The following is a 25,000-nucleotide window of genomic DNA, read 5'->3' on the forward strand; positions in this document are numbered from 1 at the left end:
GCAGCACTTGCTGACTCGGATTCTGCAATGAGTGTAAAATTCACTGTCTACATATGGAACATATGTTTCAGTTTAGAGAATATATTAAAAATCAATTTCCTTTATCTTCTTAATACATTGAAGGGACATTGGGAAGCCAGAAACTAGGAGCATTTATTTTGGCTGTGGAGTGTTACTTGGGTTCCAGTTCAGTTCCAGGCTGGTATGGCCAGTTTTCTGCCACCTTCCAAACATATAGGTTAATTAGTCACTTTTTAGTAATTAATTTAATTGAGTTCTTATTGGCTTAGTAACCAGCTGTACCACTTAGTTCATTCCTTGAGTCAATTGATGCTTGGTTTACTTCTGGGTTCCCATGATTCTGACAGACAAATGCTCCCATAAATTATCATTTTTGTTTGCATAATTTCAACATGTATTTTTTTCAGGAAAAGGTATTAAGATTCTATGCAAAAACATTTTCTTCGTCACCTCTAAATATCACCAAGGAGATCTACACTAGTCTAGGTATGCTAATGCTGCTGCTGCTGTTCATTTTAGAAGTCATAGTTTTCTCTATGTAAAATACTGTGCCATGATTCTGTACTGATCTTTAAAAGTTTTGTTTGTTTAGAGCAATAGCATTATAGACAAAAGCATAATATGAACTTACTAAAAACAAAATTGCAATTGCATGTTTGGAATGTTTTTATATTCTTTCGTTAACTAATGCAGAATTGACAATGAATAGCTCAGCAATTTTGTCTCTGGCTGTATGAAAAGTGAACTTCCTTATGTCATGGTGTTTTCTTATTTCAGTATATTTTTTAAACATTGACTGTAATCTTTATAAATATGTGAACAACAGACCGTGTTTCTTGTGCATCTATAGATGTTAGATGTAGACTTGAGCACTTGAGTCAGCTATACATTAATTGCAACACATCATATCTGAGGGTGCTGTAACATTTTGAACAATTGCCCTAGCATATTTTAAATTTTCTTCACATAGAAGCTAAGGTGATTGATTCTTAAGAGTTATACAAAATCTTGACCTGGAAAATTTGCAAGATGACTTTCCATTAACATCAACTCAAAGTTTTTCACAACCTCCTTGAACCTATAATTTAGAAGCAAGGACTTGTGATATCGCCTGCAAGTATGACACGTATTCATGAGAACAAGAACAAGTGCTCATTATTTCTCGTAAGGCTCTCTCTTTGTGATTGAATGAATAATGTGACAACCTACAAGGAAAAGAATTGCATCAACAGGACCTGTGTGAAATGGTTTGGCCATCTTGTGAGGATGACCCTTGTCAGAGATATTTCAGACATGCGCAGTAGGACGAGATTCAGGGACATATTTAGGAGGCAAAAGTAGAATTTATATTTTTTGGCTGGCCTTTAAGTACAAGAGCGGCATTAGGAATTGATGGTTGGTGCAGGAGTATGGGAAGTCTAACATATACTGCTCAGAATATGACTACCACTATAATCCTCTAAATACAGATAATGAGAAGAAGTAATGCTTATTATGCTAAAATGTATCTTGAGCTAAATGTAACTTGCACCCTAATTTATAAACTAAAGACCAAAGCCAACAAATGAATAGTTTTGTTTAATTAAGTACTTTTATGTACTCTTGCTTTATTACTGTACAGTATATTCTTCATACAATTGACTGTTCTCAGTGTTTACTAATTATTATTAACATTTTTTACTTATTTTTATACCATGCAGCAAAGCATTTGGAGTCGGATTTTCTCAATAAAAAAATGCATTTCATTAAGGTCACTGCTGGTGTAGATATATGCCATCAAGATGTAATCAGATTATTGAAAAAAGTATGTTTATTTTAATTATTTCCTTTTGCTAACAATTTATTTTATGAGTAGAAATTTGTTTGCAAAAATCCTTTTTTTTTTTTACACCAAGGTGCGATTATTAAATGAATTTCAGAAAGAGGTTTCATCATTTTGGATTCGACATCCAGAAAAGTATGTATATTTTCATTCATTGATTATTATTATGTGAAAAAAATACAGAAACATGTTTATTGTTTTCAAATGAAGCATTACAACATTACCACATAAGAAAGATATTGGGTGCTCCCATAATGCTTGCTCTGTTGAGACTAATATGGTAACTCTTTGGTTGAATCTTTACAAAGCCCTGGGGAAGTGAGGCAGAGAGTGTTGCATGTGACCCCATGTGTTGTGCAAAGTGGAGACAAGGGCATGAATATCTAAACAGTGAATGAGTCAGATGAGAGTGTGTGGAGCCATGTGGAAAGAGCAGCCAGTGGCCATGCGCAGCAGCAGCATTGTAGGCTGGCCAAGGAAGGAGACAGCAGATGGCATGAGCACTGTGACAACCACCAAACCGACTGGGTTGTTGAAATATGTATTGGTATTGTCCCTATGTTATATCTACTTCCTTTAATGAAGTTTCTTATAAGAAACTAACATCCTAGAATGCATCTACTTTGTTAACTGTGGTGTTAATGTATTGCCACTAAACCACTTTGTCAAATAAATCATTCCAGGATTAGAGTACAGGGAAAGTCAAACACACAAAAAAAGACAAAAACAAAAGACAACACAACAAATTTGTAGCATCCCTCAAGCCTTCCTAACATAAGCTAAAGTTTATGATTACCAAGTGAAGTGGCTCATCCACATTCTCATATCCACATATGAGTTCTCAAATGCTCCTTTTACCTCCTATCTCTCTTTTCTGCTTTGGCCTCTCTTCCTTCAGTCAAGTGCTTGCCTCTAATTCTTCATTTTTCCTATGCTCACTTAAGTCCAGGGGTTATGCAGACTTTAAAGCCATTCACAGGCCAACTTTTGGCTTAGCTCTGAAACTCATTCTGGGTTCATGGGCACTGAACTTTTCATGCAGGGGCATCCAGTTAGAGCTCCTTACAGTTATCAGTTATGTACGCTGGGGCTTTAAAGTCTGTCTTTTCTCAGAGTGAAAAGTCATCCTTCCCAGCACCATATCATCTTCTCTCTGGTGTCTTGAACAACATAAAATCCACATTTCTTTTCCTTCTTCAGTGTTCCTAACTGTAGCCCCTTCTTGACACCCCACTTACACACATACACACAACAAATACTGCCTTCTGGTGGTGTTCACCTATTCACACTGACATGAAGGAAGTAATGTTTATCTTGTCATGGTTTCTTTAGTGTCAATCCCATGTATGGTTCCAACTATGTTCCATACCTCTTTCTCCAGACTATAGTTCTTGTCCCAGCCTGATTCGATATCCCTATGATGTAATGAGACATCTAAGTAAGCAAAAGAAGAACCTGGTATTGTCTGGACTAAACTGTAAACTTGCGGAGATGAACAGCAAATTAACTACTGCATATTTTTCTTTATTAACACTGCAGCCTCAAGTACTAAAATATGTTGATAATTATGTGACTACTGAGATGTGCTCAAGCACAGTTTTTAGTAGGTACATACTTTACTAATAATGGTTTACCACTCACAAAAATGTTACTAAAAAATACTTTTAATGCTTCTTTTTGCCGTCATCAGGCAAGTCAATGTGATTCTTATCTGTGGTTGCCTGGCATTGCATATGTCTTTAGATGGTTAGCTCATAGAGTTGCTGATCTATTGCTTTTTGAAACTTTTTGGTTTGTTTATTTATTCTGCATGATTTAACATGAATCTAAAAATCTGTCTCAATATGCTGTTTGCAAATTTAAACTTAGTTTGCTATTAATAGTTATTTATATAAATCTGGATTGTCTTTTTCATAAAAAATTTGTGCCAGTAATCTGAGATGTGGTTTAAAAGGCAAGTTATCAAAACACTGTATAAAGTAAGTATTACATGGAAAAGTGAATAGTCAGGTTTTCTGCAGTTGTCCTGCAAAATGATTTTATTACAGTTTAATATTTTATATACAATAGGTTCACACATGGTAGAAAGAATATCATTTTTAAAACATAAATATGAAGAAATGCCTAAATAGATTTATACCCGCCACTCTCTACGTTGTCATTCTACTCATAATAGTTTATTCTTTGCTTGTATATCGTAATCTCTGTGCTTTTTTTTTGTTGAAGGTATATGGAAGAAATAATAGAAAGCACTCTGTCACTGCTGTCAGTAACAAATGAGCAAAGCCTAAGGGCAAGAGGCTCAGAGAAGACATTGGAGCTTGTCCACTTCCAGGCTTTACTAGACATCAAAGCAACATGGTTTAAGAAGTGGATGGTAAATATTAAAATTTAAAATGGACTACTGTAGGGAAGCATAGAGTTTAGCAATGCTGCCTTATACTTCTTAGAGACTCAATTTAAACAGTTTTAGGTTAGCATGTTCTCCCTGTGTGTGTGTGTGGAGTTTTATCTGGGCATCTGGGTGCTTTACCACTCACTGCATAAGGATATGTGTTATGATAATTACCAACACTAAATTGACTCAGTGCGAGTGAGTATGAATATAGTAACTGTATATGTGGGTTATGTTCCTGGTGATGGACTGGCAGGGTTTATATTTTACCTTACATGTAGTGCTGCTGAAATAGGTTCTGGCTCTCTTTATCTCTGACACTGGATTGTGTAAATTCTGTAAATATCTAGGTGAATGGCACAACTGTTACTTGTATAATATTTAATTTGACAAAAATAAAACCAATATTACGGTTTATAATAACTTCACCTGTATATAATATATTGCCAAATGCTTGTGGACTCCTGACCATCACAACTATATTAGCTTGTTGGACAACTCATTCCAAAACCATGGACCATAGTATGGAGTTGGCCTCATCTTTTTGGCTTTAACAACCTCCACTCTTCTGGGGAGACTTTCCACAAGTTTTTGGAATGTGTCTGTGGAAATTTGTGTCCATTCAACCAGAGGAGCATTTGTGAGGCCAGGTTCTGATGTTAGACAAAAAGACTTAACTTGCAAAATCATTCAAATTCATCCCAAAGTGTTCAATAAGGTTGAGGTCAGGGATTTCTGCAGGCCACTTGAAATCCTACACACCAAACTCATCAAAGCTTGTCTTCATGGACCTGGCTTTGTGCACAGAGGCACAGCCATGCTGAAGAAAACAGGGCCTTCCTTAAATGTTGCCATGTTGGTACATGGAGGATGATCCTTCCAGGGACACCCAGAGTGCATCCAGGTGCTTCATCTGACGACACTTCCTGGTGTGGCGGAAGTGTCAGGAGAACACCTGGATGCATCATCCTCCATGTACCCGGGTGTGGCGAAAGTAAATGTTTCCCAGGCTCTCTGAGACTCGGGGTGCCCCCTGGCGGTGGCCACGGGCCCCAATGGGCTTGAGCCTCCTTGCTCCTCTCCCGTGGTCCTCTCCAGAACCAGGGCGGTTGGCCCCTTGTGGCCTGGAGGACGAATATGCCACCTCCCGGTCCTTCCAGGCGTCCTGGCTGGGTCTGTCCCCCAGCCGCTTGTGACTATATATATATATATATATATATATATATGTGTTTTAAAACAACAGGCCCGTTTTAGCATTTTCATGAATACTGTAGCCAAGTATAACTGTTTTAGGTACAGTATACACATGAACAACGTATTGAATAACTGGTTGACAGTAGAGGACAGAGAGGAGAGGTTAGGAGCATGCACTGATACAGCGCATTGCCGCACCCACCACATGACAAATTAACTTAGGATCCAAGTGCAGCCATGCAATGGGTGACACCTCCCAGTCCAATATACACCCAAATTCACTTTTAAGTTCAAATTTGCACAGAATGCACCCTGGGATGTGGATGCCCAGTGAAGGACAAAGCCAGGATGAGATTATTCCTTGTGTTCATTTATTCTCTGGCAATAATAAACCAACTTTGGGATTCCATAAATGAACTGTTTTTTAATATTGTGTCTGAAATATGTATTCAACACAGGACTTCTTTAATGTACTAATATTTTTGTGCCTGCCATTGAATGTTGTGCATTTCAATGTTTTGATGAGTATAACATTGATGAAGCTCATTTAAAGTCATTATTTTTATACAGCATGGATGCTATAGCAGAACTGTGGTTTTGAGGCTTCTTGAAAACAAGTACAAGTCACTGGTAAGTGTTGTTTTTTTGTTTTAACCATTCTGCCTTCACTTGTCTATGATTAAAGATATTGAATAAAGTTTAACCTGTTTATGAAAGGTTTTGCAAGAAACATACAAACTGAATGGAGATACAGGATTTTTTTTCATGATTTCATGATAGCAAGATTTCAACTACCTTTCTGGTTTGAGTCAAAGTGCCTCACAGCCCTGTCTTTTGTGTTTAAATCTTCTCCTAGTTGATGTCTGTGAAGAGTTTCCACATTATTCCTGTGTTTGTGTGTTTTTCTCTGAATACTGTGAGTTTCCCACCTCATCCCAAAGAACTGTGTGTTAAGTTAATTAGACTGGATTTCTCAATATGCTCTGTATGAGTATGCCCTATGAAAGACTGGTGCCCCATCAATGGCTCATTCCTGCCCTTCTCCGAATGCAGCTGTTTAAAGCTTTGACCTGTCAGGACCTTATACTGTATTGGATAAAATGAGTGTAAAATAGATTAATACTATCTGAGCCACCTCTTCTTTTGGAAAAGCTGTAAAGAAGACACAGATGAAAAGGATTAATTTCACACAACATATGTAAAAGCTTGAACTGGCCTAAATGAACAGTTAAAATAGTAAATTATCATGGGGAATTATATAACAAAAATGACACTTAAATATCTATGTGTCTGCAAAAAGGTGTTGTAGAGGTCTTAATTTCATTTTCATGTGAGTAGACCTGTCAAATTCAAAAGCAGAAATTTCCCCAAATTTATATTATTTTTAAGTAGCAGATTACCTGGAGCTGCCCAAGATGAGAGTACAAAGCAGTGTTGCCTGAGTGGGAGCACCAACTGGTGCTGTGTTTGGTGAGAGCATCAACTGAATTTGGAAAAGAAAAAAATAGTATAGTGTTCCCCTGTAAAAATGGGGAATCTTTGCAAAATTTGGCGGAAATAAGTTTCCTGGTGTAGATTTGCATCTAATCAAGCACGCACATACATTCATCTTTAAATATTAGTTGACCATGATCAAATTACGGGAAAAAAAACCCTTGGCAAAATTGTTTTTTTACTTGCTGAAATCAATATTTTGTCCTGAGTACCTATGGTGAGTTATCATTCTGGATGCACTGCACATTTCGTGAAATATCTGACTCCGTTAATAAAGTCATATTAATGTCATATTAACAGTTATGATAACATGATACTGTATGTTATGTTGGCTAACTAGACAGGTAATTTTTGGCTGATGCTGGTTTCAGTATTATGGCATTTTTGTAGCTTTTGACAAAAATTTAAAATATATATAAAAAAAAAAAAAAAACCTGTAGTATATGAGAGAACAGAAACAGAAAGAGAAAAGAAAATCTTAAATGTATGCTTATATTCATTCTTTTTTTCTTTTTTTTTTTTTCTTTTACAAATTATTCAGTAACACAAGAGATGCAGGAATACATACAGTATGTTATGAAAGGCTATACAAATGGAGCAACGTTTTATTATTAAATATTAAATACGAGTAATTTACAATACACTGATAGACTTCAAGCAAAGAAATGATAAAAATGGGTATTTTTTTGTTTTTATATGTGCTGTATATAACCTAACACTTTTTACCATAAACACACAGTTGAGGTTTGATTATAAGACTACAATGTTTATAACAAAATTCAACAAAAAACTACCCAGGTCTGACTGAAGGGGGGCATGATCTCGGAGTTTCATTTGGGTAGGTTTAACTGCACAAAATCAAAGTACTACACATCAAGCACCAAATTTAGTTTCCCACTCAAACTTTGGACTGCTAGTTGTGTTGTACCAAGTCATGTCAGAGCTCTAAGCTCAATGGGCCACTAGCAAAAAGCAGCCTTTAAACCATAATACCCTTTAAGTAACCTTGGCCATGCCACCAAAGCTCCCTTTTGTGACTCCAGGCTTTTCTGCACTCCATAACAATTTTTTTTAATTTAAGGGCTAGGCACTCTTGCCAGCTCACAGGCAGCCTGCCCTTTATCATGTGTGTCAAGAAAACCCATGCTGCCTCTTACTTACTGGTTTGTGAAAATCTTTTTGATCTTCTACCAGTGTCCCTATAACTTCTTTTTTACTTTCATGTCCAATGAGTAATTGCATGTCATTTAAAGAAATGGGACATGCTACCAACTAGCAACCCTTAATTACTCCCCCTTGTAGTAGTTCTTCAGTTATAAATATGGGTTATGATTTTGGTGTATTGAAAATATAAAGTGGAAAGCAGCCATGAACAGAATTCACTCTAGCTCCATATGCACAAAGCATACAATTATTCGACACATCTATCTCATTTAAAATTGTTGAAAATGTTTACAGGGCAAGATCCAACCTGTGAACGTTGCAATTGAGCCCCAGCTTCACTAGGCCACAAAAATTTTTCAATGCCTATCAGACAGCCTTGGTGTCACAATCCCTCCTAACACATTAACAGCTGTGTTTGGTGTACTCTCAGATGGGCTTAAAGTGGAGAAGGACAAACAAACTATAATTGCCTTTATTTCACTATTAGCACATAGGCTTATCTTGCTGGAAGAATTCTAGCCCACCTCCTTTAAGTCAGTTATATAACAATTTGAAATTGGAACAAAATTAAAATTCTCACTTAGAGGATCTGTTAAAAACAATAAAATTTTAGAATAAGCATTTGTATTGGGAAGAAGGACTTCTTTCCCTCTTTACTGCTCTTAAAGTTTTACTCTGGCTGTTGGCCTTCCTTTCTTTCTCAAGGGTGGGGTTTGAATTGAATTTAGTTTTGTTAAGTTTGACTTGATTTTATGGAGAATTACATGCTTGTAATCATCTTCTTCTTCTCTCAGCTGCTCCTGTTAGGGGTTGCCATGGCGGATCATCTTGTTCCATATCTTTCTGTCCTCTGCATCTTGCTCTGTCACACCCATCACCTGCATGTCCTCTTTCACCACATCCATAAACCTTCTCTTAGGCTTTCCTCTTTTCCTCTTGCCTGGAAGCTCTATCCTTAGCATCCTTCTCACAATATACCCAGCATCTCTCCTCTGCACATGTCCAAACCAATAAATTCAATAAAAGTTAAAAAAAATAATAATAATAAAAATAAAGGAAAATATAATGTGCTACAGCAATGCTCCCCAGAACCTGGTAACTCCAAGGCCCAGTTTATATGTATTTATTAATCTATTATTTTCCCCATTACATTGTTTAGTGATCTTTTTTTGCTATACAATATTGCTATACCATTTAATGTGTTATTTGTTCATGTTCAATGTTTCCTTACCAATAGAATTAGTAATTTTTATTTATTGTATGATGTAAACTCAATAAAATTAAAACTTTAATTCAATATACATGTTGCCTGTGTGGAATGTGCACATTACATGTCTGCTCAAGTTTTTCTCCCAGTTGCCTATTTTCATCCCTTATCCGCAAAGACATGCTTGTTAGGTTGATTGTAGATTTCATACTGGCCTCAGTGTCTCTGAATGTGAGTGTGGATATTTATGTAAGGGACTGTATAAATAATTTTCAGTTTTTTGACAGATTGTAGCAGCCCTTCAGCAGTGTACTGATTATCTTGAGACTTGTAAATCTAAAGCTGATGACAATCCATTTGTTGGCAATATAACACATGGTAAGTTTTCTTTTTTGTGCCCCAAGACTAATCAACTTACATTATTAAATAAGCAACATGAGCTAATAATATTTTGGATAATGTTTGTTTTCTGAAAGGTAAAAGCAACACAACTGTATATACTGGAAAAGAACTACAGTTTATTAATTTGGTTCATTCGCTTTGTCTTCTTGGAAGACTTTTAATGTACACTCAGGGAAGAAAACTTTTTCCAGTTAAACTGAGAAATAGAAAAGGTAAGTTAAATTGTTTTTTAATTGCATATTTTTCAGTATATTAAAAAATATGTCAACTTGGCTATACATTTGATATTTTATATATGTATATAGAGATAGAACTTGTCTTAGCATTATTGGCCATAAGGAGGTAACCAGTCCTGGAGAGTGTGCTAGTCCATCCTAAGTAAATTACACATCCTATACACACATAGTCAATCATGCCAGGCTGATTTATAGTCAAGAATAAACCTAACACAGACACCTTTGAAATATTAAAAAATAACCAGGATACTCACTGAAAAACATTTGCAAACACAGGAATACCATGCAAGCCACTTATAAACAGTGACCTAGCCAGGACTTTAGATCTGTGAGTTGCACTGACTGTGACAGTAAAATATTCCTGTCATGCTGTCACTTTTATCTGACATGATTAAATACAGTAAATCTTTGCATTAACATTTGGCAGAAAGTAAGTTATTTTTTTGACACCTTTCACTCCCATGGCAGTATGATCAGCCACAAAATATCAGAGGGTACAATTAGAATCTGTCTGGGTGAGAGATGAATCTCTTCTAAAATGTGTTTGCACGCCATGAGACCACTGGAAGAGGATGGCACTGTTTGCCCAGGGAGTTAATCATAAAGTTTAAAGAAGACTATGCTATGCAGAGGTCTTGCTTAGACATCTTGAATGTCTAATGATATGAAATTTAATTTTAAAGTACCCTAAGTTCTTGTCAATAAGCCGCGGCTTATCTAAGGAAAAAAGTTGTGAAAATGAAAAAATAGAATATCGGCTTATACATAAGTCCGGCTTATACATCCATCGCGGGGGTTGCGTTCCAGAGCCACCCGCGAAATAAGAATATCCGCGAAGTAGAAACCATATGTTTATATGGTTATTTTTATATTGTCATGCTTGGGTCACAGATTTGCGCAGAAACACAGGAGGTTGTAGAGAGACAGGAACGTTATTCAAACACTGCAAACAAACATTTGTCTCTTTTTCAAAAGTTTAAACTGTGCTCCATGACAAGACAGAGATGACAGTTCCGTCTCACAATTAAAAGAATGCAAACATATCTTCCTCTTCAAAGGAGTGAAGCAAACAAATCAATATGTCTGTTTGGCTTTTAAGTATGCGAAGCACCGCCGGTACAAAGCTGTTGAAGGCGGCAGCTCACACCCCCTCCGTCAGGAGCAGACAAAGAGAGAGAGAGGGAGAGTTTGTTTTTCAGTCAAAAATCAATACGTGCCCTTCGAGCTTTTAAGTATGCGAAGCACCGCGGCACAAAGCTGTTGAAGGTGGCAGCTCACACCCCCTCCGTCAGGAGCAGACAAAGAGAGAGAGAGGGAGAGTTTGTTTTTCAGTCAAAAATCAATACGTGCCCTTCGAGCTTTTAAGTATGCGAAGCACTGTGCAGCATGTCTTTTCAGGAATCAGCTTTACAAAAGATAGCAACGTGAAGATAATCTTTCAGCATTTTTAGACGAGCGTCCGTATCGTCTAGGTGTGCAAACAGCCCCCCTGCTCAATCCCCATACGTCAGGATCACAGATAGTCAGCGCAAGAGAGACAGAAAAGTAAGCCGGGTAGCTTCTCAGCCATCTGCCAATAGCGTCCCTTGTATGAAATCAACTGGGCAAACCAACTGAGGAAGCATGTACCAGAAATTAAAAGACCCATTGTCCGCAGAAATCCGCGATATATATTTAAATATGCTTACATATAAAATCACAATTTAAATGACCGCTACGCGCTCGTGTTGACTCGGCGACGCCCAGAGCAGAAAGAACGCGCTCCGGCCGCTCCAACCGCGCCATGCGGGGAGTGAGAGAGACAGCAATATCTCACACTCTCTCCCCCCTTAAAGAAATTAAATGGGCGCGAGTGAGACCACTGACCTCCCTCCCTTCTATTAGTTATAGGTTATAGTACGTTCGGCTTATCCATGAGTCCGGCTTATCTATGATACGATTTTATTTTAAAAATTCGTATGATTTTTGGTCTCCGGCTAATACATGAGTCCGGCTTATAGACAAGAACTTAGGGTATCTCAAAAAAGAGCAGAAAGGAAATAGTGGCCCAGCCTTACAGTGAATAGGCAGAATTAATTGGAAAGCATACTATAACTGACAGCCAGAGGAGATGGATTACCACTGTCCAAATACAGCTGGATCATGCTTTGGTATTCTAGCCATTATTTCTACCATAATCATAAATGTATAATGTAATATATTTGCATACATCCTCTGGCTCCTAGTATATTAGTACAGTATAGTTGTTTGACAGTGGACATATGGCATCTTGCTTCTGTTTGTCATTTCAATAAATAGCTATGCATTTATCAGTATCTGTCTGATTTACTTTAACGTTATTCTTGTAAATAAACTCATGCATTCTAAATTAATCATAATTCTTAGTTTGCACATCGCCATACACTAATTATTTGTCCAGCCATGATTCCATACTGTACCGGAAAGGACTATCAGAATTTAATGTAATAAAAAACTGAAAATAAAATTTGCAGTTATGAAAGACTGCAAGTCTGTTCAGAATATCAGTCATTTCTGTTTGGGCAAGGTTCATAAATACAGAGATGCCACATGAAGGTGCTCAATAAAGCTGGATAGTAAAAACTTTCCTTTATATGCAGTAGGGCATTCTTCTAAGTCAACTAGAACTTTAGCTATTGATGGATGGCACTAAATCGTTTTGAATGCTTTCACAGGAAAACATCTAAAAAGATAATTATATTTTTTCTATACTGTATGTTCTTAGAATACCCTTTTGGCTTATATCAGTTTTTACTTCTATTGCGGACCAAGCCTGTGTATGTTCATATATTTGTGTCTAGGTTTTTATGGCTTGTATGTTTGCTGCCCAGTAATAAAACTGAAAATTAGGTAAAGCCATGCCACCTTCTGCCTGAGGTCTTTGTAGGGTCGCTCTTTGGATACGTGGGTGTTTTGAGTTCCAAATGAATGAGGTTATTGTTGAATCTAATTGTTTAAAAAATGATTTATTGATATATATATATTGGAATGTTTTGAAATAAAAAAAGAAGTTTAGGAAGGATATTCATCTTAACAATGTTAATTCTTCCGGCTAGAGTGAGATGAAGGGTTGACCATCAATGCAAGTCTTGCTTAATTTTTTCCATACAGACGGCAAAATTTTGTTGATAAAGAGCTTTATGTTTACTTGTGATATTTATCCCTAGGTATTTAAACTGATCTGCTATGGTAAAAGGTAGGGTGTCCAATCTAATATTATATACTTGTGAATTCACTGGAAAGAGTATACTTTTATTCAGATTAATTCTAAGACCAGATATCTTTTGAAATTCTGTTAGTGCTGTTAAAACTGCAGGGACAGTGTTTTCTGGGTCTGATATATATAAAACCATATCATCTACATATAGAGAAATTTTCTGTTCCAGTCCTTCTCTGATAATCCCCTTTATCTGATAAGAATTTCGACAGTGAACCGCCAGTGGTTCAATGGTGATTGCAAACAGCAGTGGCGACAAGGGACATCCTTGTCTGGTACCACGTTCTAGTTTAAAGTAGTTTGAACAAATGTTATTAATACAAACTGAAGCTTCTGGATTGGTGTACAGTAGTTTGATCCATGCACAAATATTCGGGCCAAACCCAAATTTCTCCAATGCAGTGAAAAGGTAGTTCCATTCAATCGTATCAAATGCTTTTTCTGCGTCTAATGATAGTAATATCTCTGGGGTGTTTGATTTTGCTGGTGAATATATAACATTGAACAAGCGTCGGAGATTGGAAGATAGGTGTCGGCCTTTAATAAATCCAGTTTGATCCTGTGATATTACCAAGGGCAGCACTTTCTCCATCTTTCCAGCTAGAATTTTTGAGAGTATCTTAACATCATTATTCAGGAGTGAAATTGGTCTGTATGATGCACATTGTAACAAGTCCTTATTTTGTTTAGGAAAGACGGTGATTAATGCTTGATGAAATGTTTGAGTAGTTTTTGGTTGTCTCTAGCTTCTGTAAATGTTGCCAATAAGATGGGAGCTAGCTGAGTGGAGAATTTCTTATAAAATTCTACGAGGTAACCATCAGGGCCTGCTGATTTCCCACTTTGAAGTGACTTTATAGCATCTAGTAATTAGTAAAACTAATTTTTTAATCAATGCATCATCTTATTCAGTAGCCTCTAGTATATGTTATGCTATGATTTTATTCACACTCATGACTTTGCCTTCATTCACAACTTCCATGTGCAATTTCTTATGGAAACATTCATCATGGGGAAACCTGCTGTTGTCCTTCACTTCCTGACTTTAAGTTGTCTGGCAAGCAGAATAATATTGCAGCAATATTATGTAGAGGCCATAGCTATATAAACAAGAAATTTGCCTGCATTTAGGGCTCATTAAATGATTCACTTTTTCCAAGTTTAGTTAACATATGCTTTCTCAGAAACACTTTATTGTGCTTCTGTTACTTTTAGTTACATTTCATCTTAATTTTTAAAATTTATTTTCCATTTCTGATACTGACCTTGGCTTTGACTATCAACTGTTTGCAAGTTTTGTAAACTGATCTGCTGCATGTTTACTGAACATATGCATGTTTGTTTTCAGTCTCCAACTAAAGATTTACACTCTGTTTACTGATCATAGCTCCTTGTGCTGCAGGAGTAGAATCACAAGACTGATCCACCCTTCAGTTTTACCATCTGCTGCTCTCAGCCCTTGTGCTCTGTTCTCTCAGAATGATTTGGTGTCAAAGAAAAGTCACACTTAAGGGAAGAAGAGGATGAGAAATGCGCTAGTGTGTAGTGCATTGATGACAGGCTGATAATATGCCTTGTGTGTAGGGAACAAAGATAATGGGAGTATCTAGGTAAAGATCAACTAGAAGATGTGGACCATCAACAAAGTGATTTAGTGTTTGCACAGTTGTTTACCCAATATTACTTCTATAATACAATTATCAATTAAAAATATAAAAGTTAATGGAAAAAATCATTGTATAACTACATAATATTTAATTTATTTCATCTCCTGTTCTTTCAGTCTAAGGAATTCTCTTTTTCTCTTTTTTGTCAGAATCAGTCTGTCTTACAGACCTAATAGTGATGCTCATTCAGATAATGTATGTGCAGCCAAAGTCTGCATTTAGTGGTCTTTCACACACAGGTAACTATCCAGAATGTCTCTTTTTTATTTGTATTGTGGATAACATTTTTTTTCTATCCTTGTATAATGAGTTATGGTTTCATAGAAGCAAAAGATATTTTATTAAGATATGATAAAATCATTTGCATGCTAGAATATTTCAAAGTCTGATGAGGCACTGTAAATTGAATGGAGGAGAGTGGGACTTAAAAGCAATCAAAACATAAGGAATGACTTGCAGATCACATGAGAATGTAATCAAATCCATAATTTAGAGCTATATGTTAAAGACTGAATGAATCTCCAATTAATTTTTTGAGGTGTCATTTGGGTAAATTCATAACAGGTTAATGGTAGTTATGAAGAAAAGTAAGGATGTGACGCTTGCTTTAAGAACTTTTTCTCAATTTGATTTGATTTAATCAAATTTTAATTTAATTTATAATTAGTTCACCTCTGTTAATTTTTTTTATCTGTAGTTATGCATAACAATTTAATCAGTCATTATTATTAACATCAATTTTTACATTTTTTTGTTAATAATTTCCACACTGTAGTTTTTAATATTAAATTTATATATTAATACTTTTTTTTTTTTTTTTAAGATTTTCTTTCTCCAGTATCACTTGTAATGGAGGTGCTGAGATCACTCTGTGATCAAAAGGAGTGTGCTGTGGAGTGCTTACATGCCACTACAGTTGTTGAGGCCCTAATTTCTCCAATTGCTTCTTTACTCTTCAGAAAACAGGTTGGATCCTCCACAAATTTTATAATGATGCCTGTACAAACTAATAATTAAAACAAAACTTGAGTGATATTTGCATTTATATTAATCATTTGTACAATGTTATGTGATCACTTCCTGGTTCCCTACATTAAAAGAATAGGGGAAATATTGTGATCATTATATTTTTAATGTTTACCTCATTTTTAGATGCATAGTACCTAATCTAAGTATATCTAGTTTTTAGATATCAGTGCATTCCCTTTAGCTACAGTACTGGTTAGTTTCTGTGTTCATCAGTCAGATATTGTTTAACCCACTTAATCCTGAACAGTGTTGCAGGGGGTGCCAGAGCACAACTAGCACAGAGTGCAAGGCAGAATCAAAGCCTGGACCATTGCAATGTGAACACACCACACACTAGGGCCAATTTAGTACTGTGGAAGGAAACCAGTGCACCTGAGGAAAACCCATGAAGACACAGGGAGAACATACAAACTCCATGCAGAAAGGACCTAGGACGTGAACACTGGTCTCCATACTGCGAGGCATCTGCACTATCACTAAGCCACTGTGTGGCCCCAGTTTCTGTGGGTTTTCTTAAATTTCAGTTTCCATTATGTGCTTTGAGTTTCACTACTGTCATGGAATATATCTGCTAAGTTTCCTTTTGTTATTTTGAGTGCTTTATGGTTTATTTGTGGCTTTGCAAATGGATTATGTGGTTTATGCATAAAAACCTCCGTATTTCACTTAACATTGCCATAGAAGTACAGGTAGTCCATGGGGTGAATTAGGCATCTAATTGGAAAAAGTGTTAAACCTTTCTTTTCCTAATATTGCTATAAAAACAGAAATTTGTCCATAGACCGTATATGGTAATAATAGTCATAGTAAAACTGACCACAAGATTGGGCTTTTGTTCTTTGCAACCACATAGTGTATTAGCTATTTTCCCAGATATGTCCTTGAGCTTGAATAGAAAAAAATCTCTATATCTATTAAAATTTTTGACAAAACCTTAAATGCAAATCTCTGTAGATGATGTTTCCTTTGCACTTACAAATGTCTACGAATCCTACAAAATGTGTGTAGAATCATTAGTAGTTATTGTCACTACAATATCTTCAGTATTATTATTAAGTATTAATGTGCTATAGGTTTTCTTCCCGTGCCTTTTCAGTCTGTCAGTCATGTTCAGTCTGCTTGGAAGTACTTGGAAGAGTTTATATGAGAAAAGAAAATTACCAGTATGGCATGCAAAAGACTACCATGCCCAAAAAAAGGCAAACACTGACAATCAGAGAGTACCCCTAAGCAAAATTACCATAAGAGCAACATAGTGAAAGAGAGAGGTCAATAAGCCCTGCACTATATTGGAACTTAAGACCAATGGCAGAGACAGCTTAGCCCAATTAGTGCTAAGGGTTCTTGTCCCTCCAAGGGAATGTGGAAGGCAAGGGACAACTGGCACAATGCCAGGCAAACTCTTCAAAGCTTGTTTTTGATGATGATATATTCTTCATGGAATAGGCAGAATCTTGTCGCCTAATACACAGAACATGTATCCTAAATGCTACCTTAAATACCTGGCTTCTTAAGTGAGAAAGGCCTCTAGGATGTACTTCCTTCAAACCTTTACTGAGGGCCTCTGTGGTATGGTGGTTTTGGAATTTCGTAGGATGTAGGTGACCATGGAAGTGAAACCCCATTTAGAGATTTATACTAAAGTGAGACGAGTTGCAGTAGTTGAAGACCCACTAACAGAGAGCTAGATAGAGGGGGGGCAGGGGGGGGGGGGTATGGGGGGTATACAGTAGAAGGGAGAGGACTTGTTTGCGTTAAAAACAGGTGGGAAATTAAGGAGAGAAGCTACTCTAATCTGTCTAATACAGAGGAGTAAGGCTTCTTTACACACTACGCTAGTAAAGCAGGATATTTTTGTTCTTGTTTTGTTTAATAATTTGTTTTAGTCCACTTTTAATCCATACCTTATGCTTTATATTGAATACACCCCTCATTTTGAGCAGCTTTGAGTTCTTTTAGGCATTTTAACTTTGGCTAGAGCAACATCTGTTAGCTTAATTTTTCTAACCATGAAAAAGCAGATCTGTGTTCTTAGGAAACCTGAACAGGAGTGCTATGTTTCCAAAGATTCTTTTTTTTTTGTTTTGTTCAAAGCCAATCTTACACAGTACCAGATGAATTCAGGTCTGAAGGGTTTGACAAATTCAAGGGAAAACAGACTTAATATTATAAACAAAACATTTTAATTATTCCAGACAATGGGACTGTACAGTAATCCCTCCTCCATCGCGGGGGTTGCGTTCCAGAGCCACCCGCGAAATAAGAAAATCCGCGAAGTAGAAACCATATGTTTATATGGTTATTTTTATATTGTCATGCTTGGGTCACAGATTTGCGCAGAAACACAGGTGGTTGTAGAGAGACAGGAACGTTATTCAAACACTACAAACAAACATTTGTCTCTTTTTCAAAAGTTTAAACTGTGCTCCATGACAAGACAGAGATGACAGTTCTGTCTCACAATTAAAAGAATGCAAACATATCTCTTCAAAGGAGTGCGCGTCAGGAGCACTGAATGTCAGAAAGTGAGAGAAAACCAAACAAATCAATAGGGCTGTTTGGCTTTTAAGTATGCGAAGCACCGCCGGTACAAAGCTGTTGAGGGCGGCAGCTCACACCCCCTCCGTCAGGAGCAGGGAGAGAGAGAGACAGAGGAAAACAAACAGTGAAAAATCAATACGTGCCCTTTGAGCTTTTAAGTATGCGAAGCACCGTGCAGCATGTCGCTTCAGGAAGCAGCTGCACACAGAAGGTAGCAACGTGAAGATAATCTTCCAGCATTTTTAGACGAGCGTCCGTAGCGTCTAGGTGTGCGAACAGCCCCCCTGCTCACACCCCCTACGTCAGGATCAGAGAAAGTCAGCGCGAGAGAGAGAGAGAGAGAGAGAGAGAAACAAAAGTAAGTTGGGTAGCTTCTCAGCCATCTGCCAATAGCGTCCCTTGTATGAAATCAACTGGGCAAACCAACTGAGGAAGCATGTACCAGAAATTAAAAGACCCATTGTCCTCAGAAATCCGCGAACCAGCAAAAAATCCGCGATATATATTTAAATATGCTTACATATAAAATCCGCAATAGAGTGAAGCCGCGAAAGGCGAAGCGCGATATAGTGAGGGATCACTGTATTTGGAGAAATATTAGAAATATATATACAATGATTCACTATTTGGAAATGTCATTTTTAATATTTGTTTACAGCTAAATTATATTATTAATAGAATTTTATTATAATGCAATTGTTTTCATTTAAAGTAGTGGATTTATGATTCCAAATTGACCTTGAGTGAGTATCAGTGTAGAAGGACTGGTGGCCATAAAGAATGATTTCTGCCTTGCCCAAGTCTGCCAAAATAGGCTCTGGCTCTTCCAGTGGTATTAAATTGAATGCTTTGTGGTTAAGAATAGTATTTAAGATCAGTATTAGTTAGATAAAACATACTCTGTATCAAGTTACATTATTGAAACGTGGTCTTTTACTACTAGACTTTTATCAGACTTAATGTACTTATAGGTTTGCTGTGTGTCTCTGTTTGTGTAAAAAAACATGAACACTGGTTAAAAAATAATTTAAATATTGGTTGTACAGCAGTCTGCTATACATACTGCCTTGCTGATACTATATTTTCTCTTCCACGAATTCTGAATATGGTGAACTTGTCAAACATTGTAATGCATTTTAAACAATTTATGTCTATAGCATATTGAGTGTTACAGATAGGCCAATTCATGTACAAGTTATGTTCATTTAGTCAAAAATCATACGATACATAAAGATGTTTATATGGAAAGGAATACAAACGTGATTAAAATACTGGCAGTAACCTGTCCTTTTTTTAAGAACCCGATGCATTCTCCTCTTAGCTGCCGGCTCCCCTGCTTATCCCAGATGGGTCTTGCAGCAGAGGAGTCATCCTTTCAGCAGGTGCAGCTGACCTTCCAAAGGTCCGGTTGCCTTCCATCCCAGGCTACGTACAGGCTCCCTCTCCATAACGAGACTTGGGTCTCCAATGGCCAGGGCGCTCATGCTGGGGCTCGACCCCCATAGCCTTCCTGGCCTTACGCAGCAAGCCATCCACACTCCAGATCACTCCAGCATCTCAGAACAGCTCAGCTGGACCAACTCAATCCATCCGCCCCCAAGTGTCAGTCATACTCTCTTTTCCAGGGGCTCTCCTCCCAGCTGCCTGCCATCACTTTCTTGAGCCTGCTCTCTCGCTCGCTCACACCCGCAACGATTTTTATGGCCTCTTACCTTCTTCTCTCCTTAACCTCCATTCATTGTCTTTCCTTTTTTCTTCCCTCCTTCCTCGCACTCGCACTTCCCCTTTTAAAAATGGGAATGTGGCATAGCTGTGATGGTTAGTGGCTCCTGGCACCAATTAGGGCCACAAACAAACCACACCTGTGCACTTAGTGTAGAGCCACTGTCCCCAGGCTAGCACACCCCCTCCTACCAAGACTTGAGTGCGGTGATTATTTATTTAAAATGGCAAACAGCCGCATGCCTCACTTTACCACAGGCCTATTAACCCTTCTTTAATCAGAATGCTTATGTATGTTGTGTTAAATGCAGACTGGTGTTGTGAGAATGAGATGTAGTGTGAGATGAAGTGTGTATTTGTGTTTAAATGTGTCCAGTGGACTGGTGCTTCATTATTAGTTGACATAGACCGATTGCAGATCTGTAAGCTCTGTTTCCCAAGACCCTAAACTCATACAGTAAAGTCAGAAAATTGATGAATTGTCTAAATACATTTCCTTTCAATTGGCCTTTAGCAGAAAAAGAAAACTGTGCTCTTTCAGAAGAACATAAACAGTACAGTTTTAAAATCAATATTATTATTTGTTGCTCTTCCAAACCATAAAACATTTCTAAAGCACAGGTCTTATTGGTGTCTTGCAGTATCTCTTTCCAAGACAAAGTAAACTGTTTGGTTGACTACACTCATAAACTGCCATCAGTACTGCACTGAAGGCATGCTGACTGTGCAAATGCTCCCTTTTATAGGGGGCACCTGTGTAGGATTTTAATGACATTTACATAACAGTCGCCTGATTAATGCTATGATTTTTTTCCGCTCTGATGAGACTGCTTTTTTGTTGCTGTTGCCATGACAGTTACCAGTGCTGCTGCTACACAGCTCCCCACTGTGAGTATCACCGTCCTGGTGGCACTCTCTTCAAGCCTTTGATGGAAGACATATTCTACCAGGTGGCATTACAACTATCTCTCTAGCAGTGGAGATGCCACAGTAGCTGTGACATCCAGAGAGTCAGGAGGTGTGCTAGCCATCAAGGTGGTAGGAACCAGGGCATCAAGGTTGCCTGGCTCAGTAAGCTGTGTGGAGCCAACTCACCCTTGTAGTGGATTGGGGCGAAACAATTGCAATGAACCACTATTATTAATCATCCTATTTTGTTTTGATACACCACCTTCTCACACTGTTCGCATTCCACTCAAACCTGTGTGGTGCTGAGGTGTCACCCATTGCACGGCTGCACTCAGGTCCTAAATTGGGATCCTGAGATGGTTTACTTTGTTTAGTGGGTGCAGCAATGTGCTGTATCAGTGCAGGCTCCCAGCCTTTCTCTAATAGTTGAGACAAAATGGTGCATTACCCCACTAACTGTTAGCCAGCTTATGATACAACTCTTTCTTCCAGTGCGTGCAGAATGTTACAGCCATGCATTGTCACCAGGGTTCAGGAAAGTGTGCACAAGAATTACTCCTCAAGGTCTTCACTGTGAAGATTCAGAGGAGTTGTCTGGGTGTTGTGGATTTGGAGGAACCTGCAGACCTCCTTCATCAGCTATGGAGATTTTCTAATTTTAGGAGCCGAAATTCCGGACATTTTCAAAATTTTATAAATTCCTCCTGGACAGCCCATGGTGCGTAAAAAATGAGGACATGTGCGGGAAAATGAGGACAGTTGGCAGCCCTAATTATAGGTTGAAGCTCTTTGTCGTGGCTGTTTATTGGTTCACTGTCCTGATAAGGATTGCTCACCCAGCCATCAGCATCGGACTGAAGACGACGGCTGTACATAGGTTCCCTTTTAAAGCAAGAAACTGTGTGAAATTTTGATGAGGTTTACATAATGGTTACTCGATTACCACTATAATTTTCCTGCTCTTATTGGACTGTTTTGTTGTTTCCATTGCCACCACAGTTGCCAGTGCCACCGCTACAATAATTATTGGGCCTAATTAACATTGACATTTGTCAACAGTGAGTTTTTAGCTCAGTTTTTGACTCACAGGCAGAAAACTATGGTTTTCTTAATTCTGTGAGTGACTGGACATCGATCAAGAAGTATCCTTTAACATCTGTGGTCTCACTTCTTTAATATCTCTTTGTAGTCACAGAGTTTTGTAATTAAGAAATTTCATCCTGAGATGTCTTTCTTTTTTGTGTCTGTCCCTAGTTGTTCTAATTTTTGTTTGTAGCAGATAATTCTGTTCTAAATAAGTCATGACCATACATAATCTAATATACAAAAAATATAAAAATAAACTACCAAATAAAAGAAAAGTTTTACTTTTCATTTACTTCTCCATCAAGGGACAGAAAAGGGATACAGCTTAGAAAAATGGTTCCTTGTGTTAATAAGCCGTGCCAAAGCTGTCAGAGTTGATTATCCTTCTTGAGATTGTGTTGTACAGGCCTTTTAATTAGCCTTCCTCAGTTTCTTGTCTGTGCGTCAAGTAGTGAGTTGTTCTTGCTACACTACAGATGGAAGTTTACATAAAATCCCCTGAGGTTTCCTGCATGAATAGAAAGTTTGTTTAATTTTGTTGTGTACCTAATATAATTTTCACTTCAGTTGCAAAAAGATGCTACATTAACCCTTGTTCTCTGGATTCTTTTTGATATCCTATACAGTTTACATCCTGCTATGCTGTTTAATCCATTTATGGTTACATTTATTGCCCATTCGTAGCCTATATTTTCCATTCCAAAAAAATCTCCTGAATTAGCCCGCAGCACTTGCTTGATTCAGTATGATACCTTTTACTTTCTATACAAATAAGTCTGAAGTATGAAGATTCTTGGGTGCAAGACATGCACCACGTACCAGTCAATATATTAATGCAGAACTATGTAACAAAAGGTCATGTATTTTCCTTGAAATGCATTTGCCAATTTGATCTATAGGATGCATTCGTAATGACAATATTAAACTGAGAGAAACACCAATTACATTCATGGGGCTACAGTATGAAAGAGCAAAGAACCGGCAGCCACTCAGAGTGGTCGGTAAAAGACCAAGGGTAGACAGAGTTGAGGATTGGTAAGATGTGGCTGAATGAGAGAGAAGATAATGTAAGACTCAGTATGGGTAGGGAAGGTGAAGTGATAAGGGAACAAGAGAAGAAATGCATTAAGCTGTGATAATTTGCTTACAGATAGTTTATTTAGTAGGATTTGTAGAGGGTGTTGAATATCAGAACACATTAATGGGTTTTGAGGTGATATTTTAAACTCCTATGCTACAGTATATTTAAGAATGCACAAAATATCTGAGGGGATGAAACTTTAAATACAAGAAAATATTCATATTAAATTAAAAAAATTGTGATATATGGTCATTTTTATTGGAGTGCACTTAGCTCTTGTGATCTTCGCAGCTTCGCAACATAAACGTGGGAGTAATACATAGTACAAATTGGCACCGCATGTTCAGCTTAATTTTATTTTGGTATAGATTTCTTGGTGCTTGCTTAGAACAAAGCTGAGTCTTGGTTGTGCTGTTTTAAAATACATCTTGGCAAAGATTTTTTTGTAATTATTCATGTTCTGACCGTCCAAATATCAATCTTTGAACACATCTAAATTCTTAGAGTTATGGAAGCTGGAGCCTATCCCAGAAGGACTGGTCATAAGGTGGGAAACCTCTTCTGATGTGACCCCTGCCCATTTCTGTTTCTAAAGCAGTCCAGTTACCCCAAACACTTGTGACTGGCTGACATTTGTTGATTATGCAGTATTGGAAGACTTGGCAATTCCTCCTTCCTGCTTTAACCATCTTCATCAAATGTTTCTGCTTGTGATTCTTCTTTGCACCCTGTAGATTAGAATTATATAATATAAACTCATTATTTTTATGGGATATTTTTCAATGAATTATTTATATACGTGTATGTTTGTATGTATGTATGTATGTACAGTGCATCCGGAAAGTATTCATAGCGCATCACTTTTTCCACATTTTGTTATGTTACAGCCTTATTCCAAAATGGATTAAATTCATTTTTTTCCTCAGAATTCTACACACAACAAATTTATTAAAAATAAAAAAATTGAGAAAGCACATGTACATAAGTATTCACAGCCTTTGCCATGAACCTCAAAATTGAGCTCAGGTGCATCCTGTTTCCCCTGATCATCCTTGAGATGTTTCTGCAGCTTAATTGGAGTCCACCTGTGGTAAATTCAGTTGGTTGGACATGATTTGGAAAGGCACACACCTGCCTATATAAGGTCCCACAGTTGACAGTTCATGTCAGAGCACAAACCAAGCATGAAGTCAAAGGAATTGTCTGTAGACCTCTGAGACAGGATTGTCTTGAGGCACAAATCTGGGGAAGGTTACAGAAAAATTTCTACTGCTTTGAAGGTCCCAATGAGCACAGTGGCCTCCATCATCCGTAAGTGGAAGAAGTTCGAAACCACCAGGACTCTTCCTAGAGCTGGCCGGCCATCTAAACTGAGCGATCGGGGGAGAAGGGCCTTAGTCAGGGAGGTGATCAAGAACCCGATGGTCACTCTGTCAGAGCCCCAGAGGTCCTCTGTGGAGAGAGGAGAACCTTCCAGAAGGACAACTATCTCTGCAGCAATCCACCAATCAGGCCTGTAAGGTAGAGTGGCCAGACGGAAGCCACTCCTTAGTAAAAGGCACATGGCAGCCGCCTGGAGTTTGCCAAAAGGCACCTGAAGGACTCTCAGACCACGAGAAAGAAACTTCTCTGGTCTGATGAGACAAAGATTGAACTCTTTTGTGTGAATGCCAGGCGTCACGTTTGGCGGAAACCAGGCACCACTGATCACCAGGCCAATACCATCCCTACAGTGAAGCATGATGGTGGCAGCATCATGCTGTGGGGATGTTTTTCAGCGGCAGGAACTGGGAGA

The 25,000-nt window shown here is 37.7% G+C and overlaps 1 protein-coding gene across 1 annotated transcript in view; it reads left to right on the plus strand.

Annotated features, from left to right (window-relative positions):
• tbc1d32 (TBC1 domain family, member 32) overlaps nucleotides 1-25,000 on the plus strand; it is a 229,058-nt gene that overhangs the window by 59,506 nt on the left and 144,552 nt on the right. Inside the window, exons 6-15 of the mRNA XM_028797791.2 lie at nucleotides 1-33; nucleotides 429-507; nucleotides 1,722-1,825; nucleotides 1,917-1,978; nucleotides 4,070-4,220; nucleotides 6,003-6,062; nucleotides 9,585-9,675; nucleotides 9,774-9,911; nucleotides 14,987-15,076; nucleotides 15,661-15,803. The exon at nucleotides 1-33 is cut by the window's left edge and continues 93 nt beyond it. Of these exons, the coding sequence (XP_028653624.1) occupies nucleotides 1-33; nucleotides 429-507; nucleotides 1,722-1,825; nucleotides 1,917-1,978; nucleotides 4,070-4,220; nucleotides 6,003-6,062; nucleotides 9,585-9,675; nucleotides 9,774-9,911; nucleotides 14,987-15,076; nucleotides 15,661-15,803 (951 nt within the window). The remainder of the gene's footprint in view (nucleotides 34-428; nucleotides 508-1,721; nucleotides 1,826-1,916; nucleotides 1,979-4,069; nucleotides 4,221-6,002; nucleotides 6,063-9,584; nucleotides 9,676-9,773; nucleotides 9,912-14,986; nucleotides 15,077-15,660; nucleotides 15,804-25,000) is intronic.

Source organism: Erpetoichthys calabaricus, chromosome 3, assembly GCF_900747795.2.
Source record: "Erpetoichthys calabaricus chromosome 3, fErpCal1.3, whole genome shotgun sequence".
NCBI lineage: Eukaryota > Metazoa > Chordata > Cladistia > Polypteriformes > Polypteridae > Erpetoichthys > Erpetoichthys calabaricus.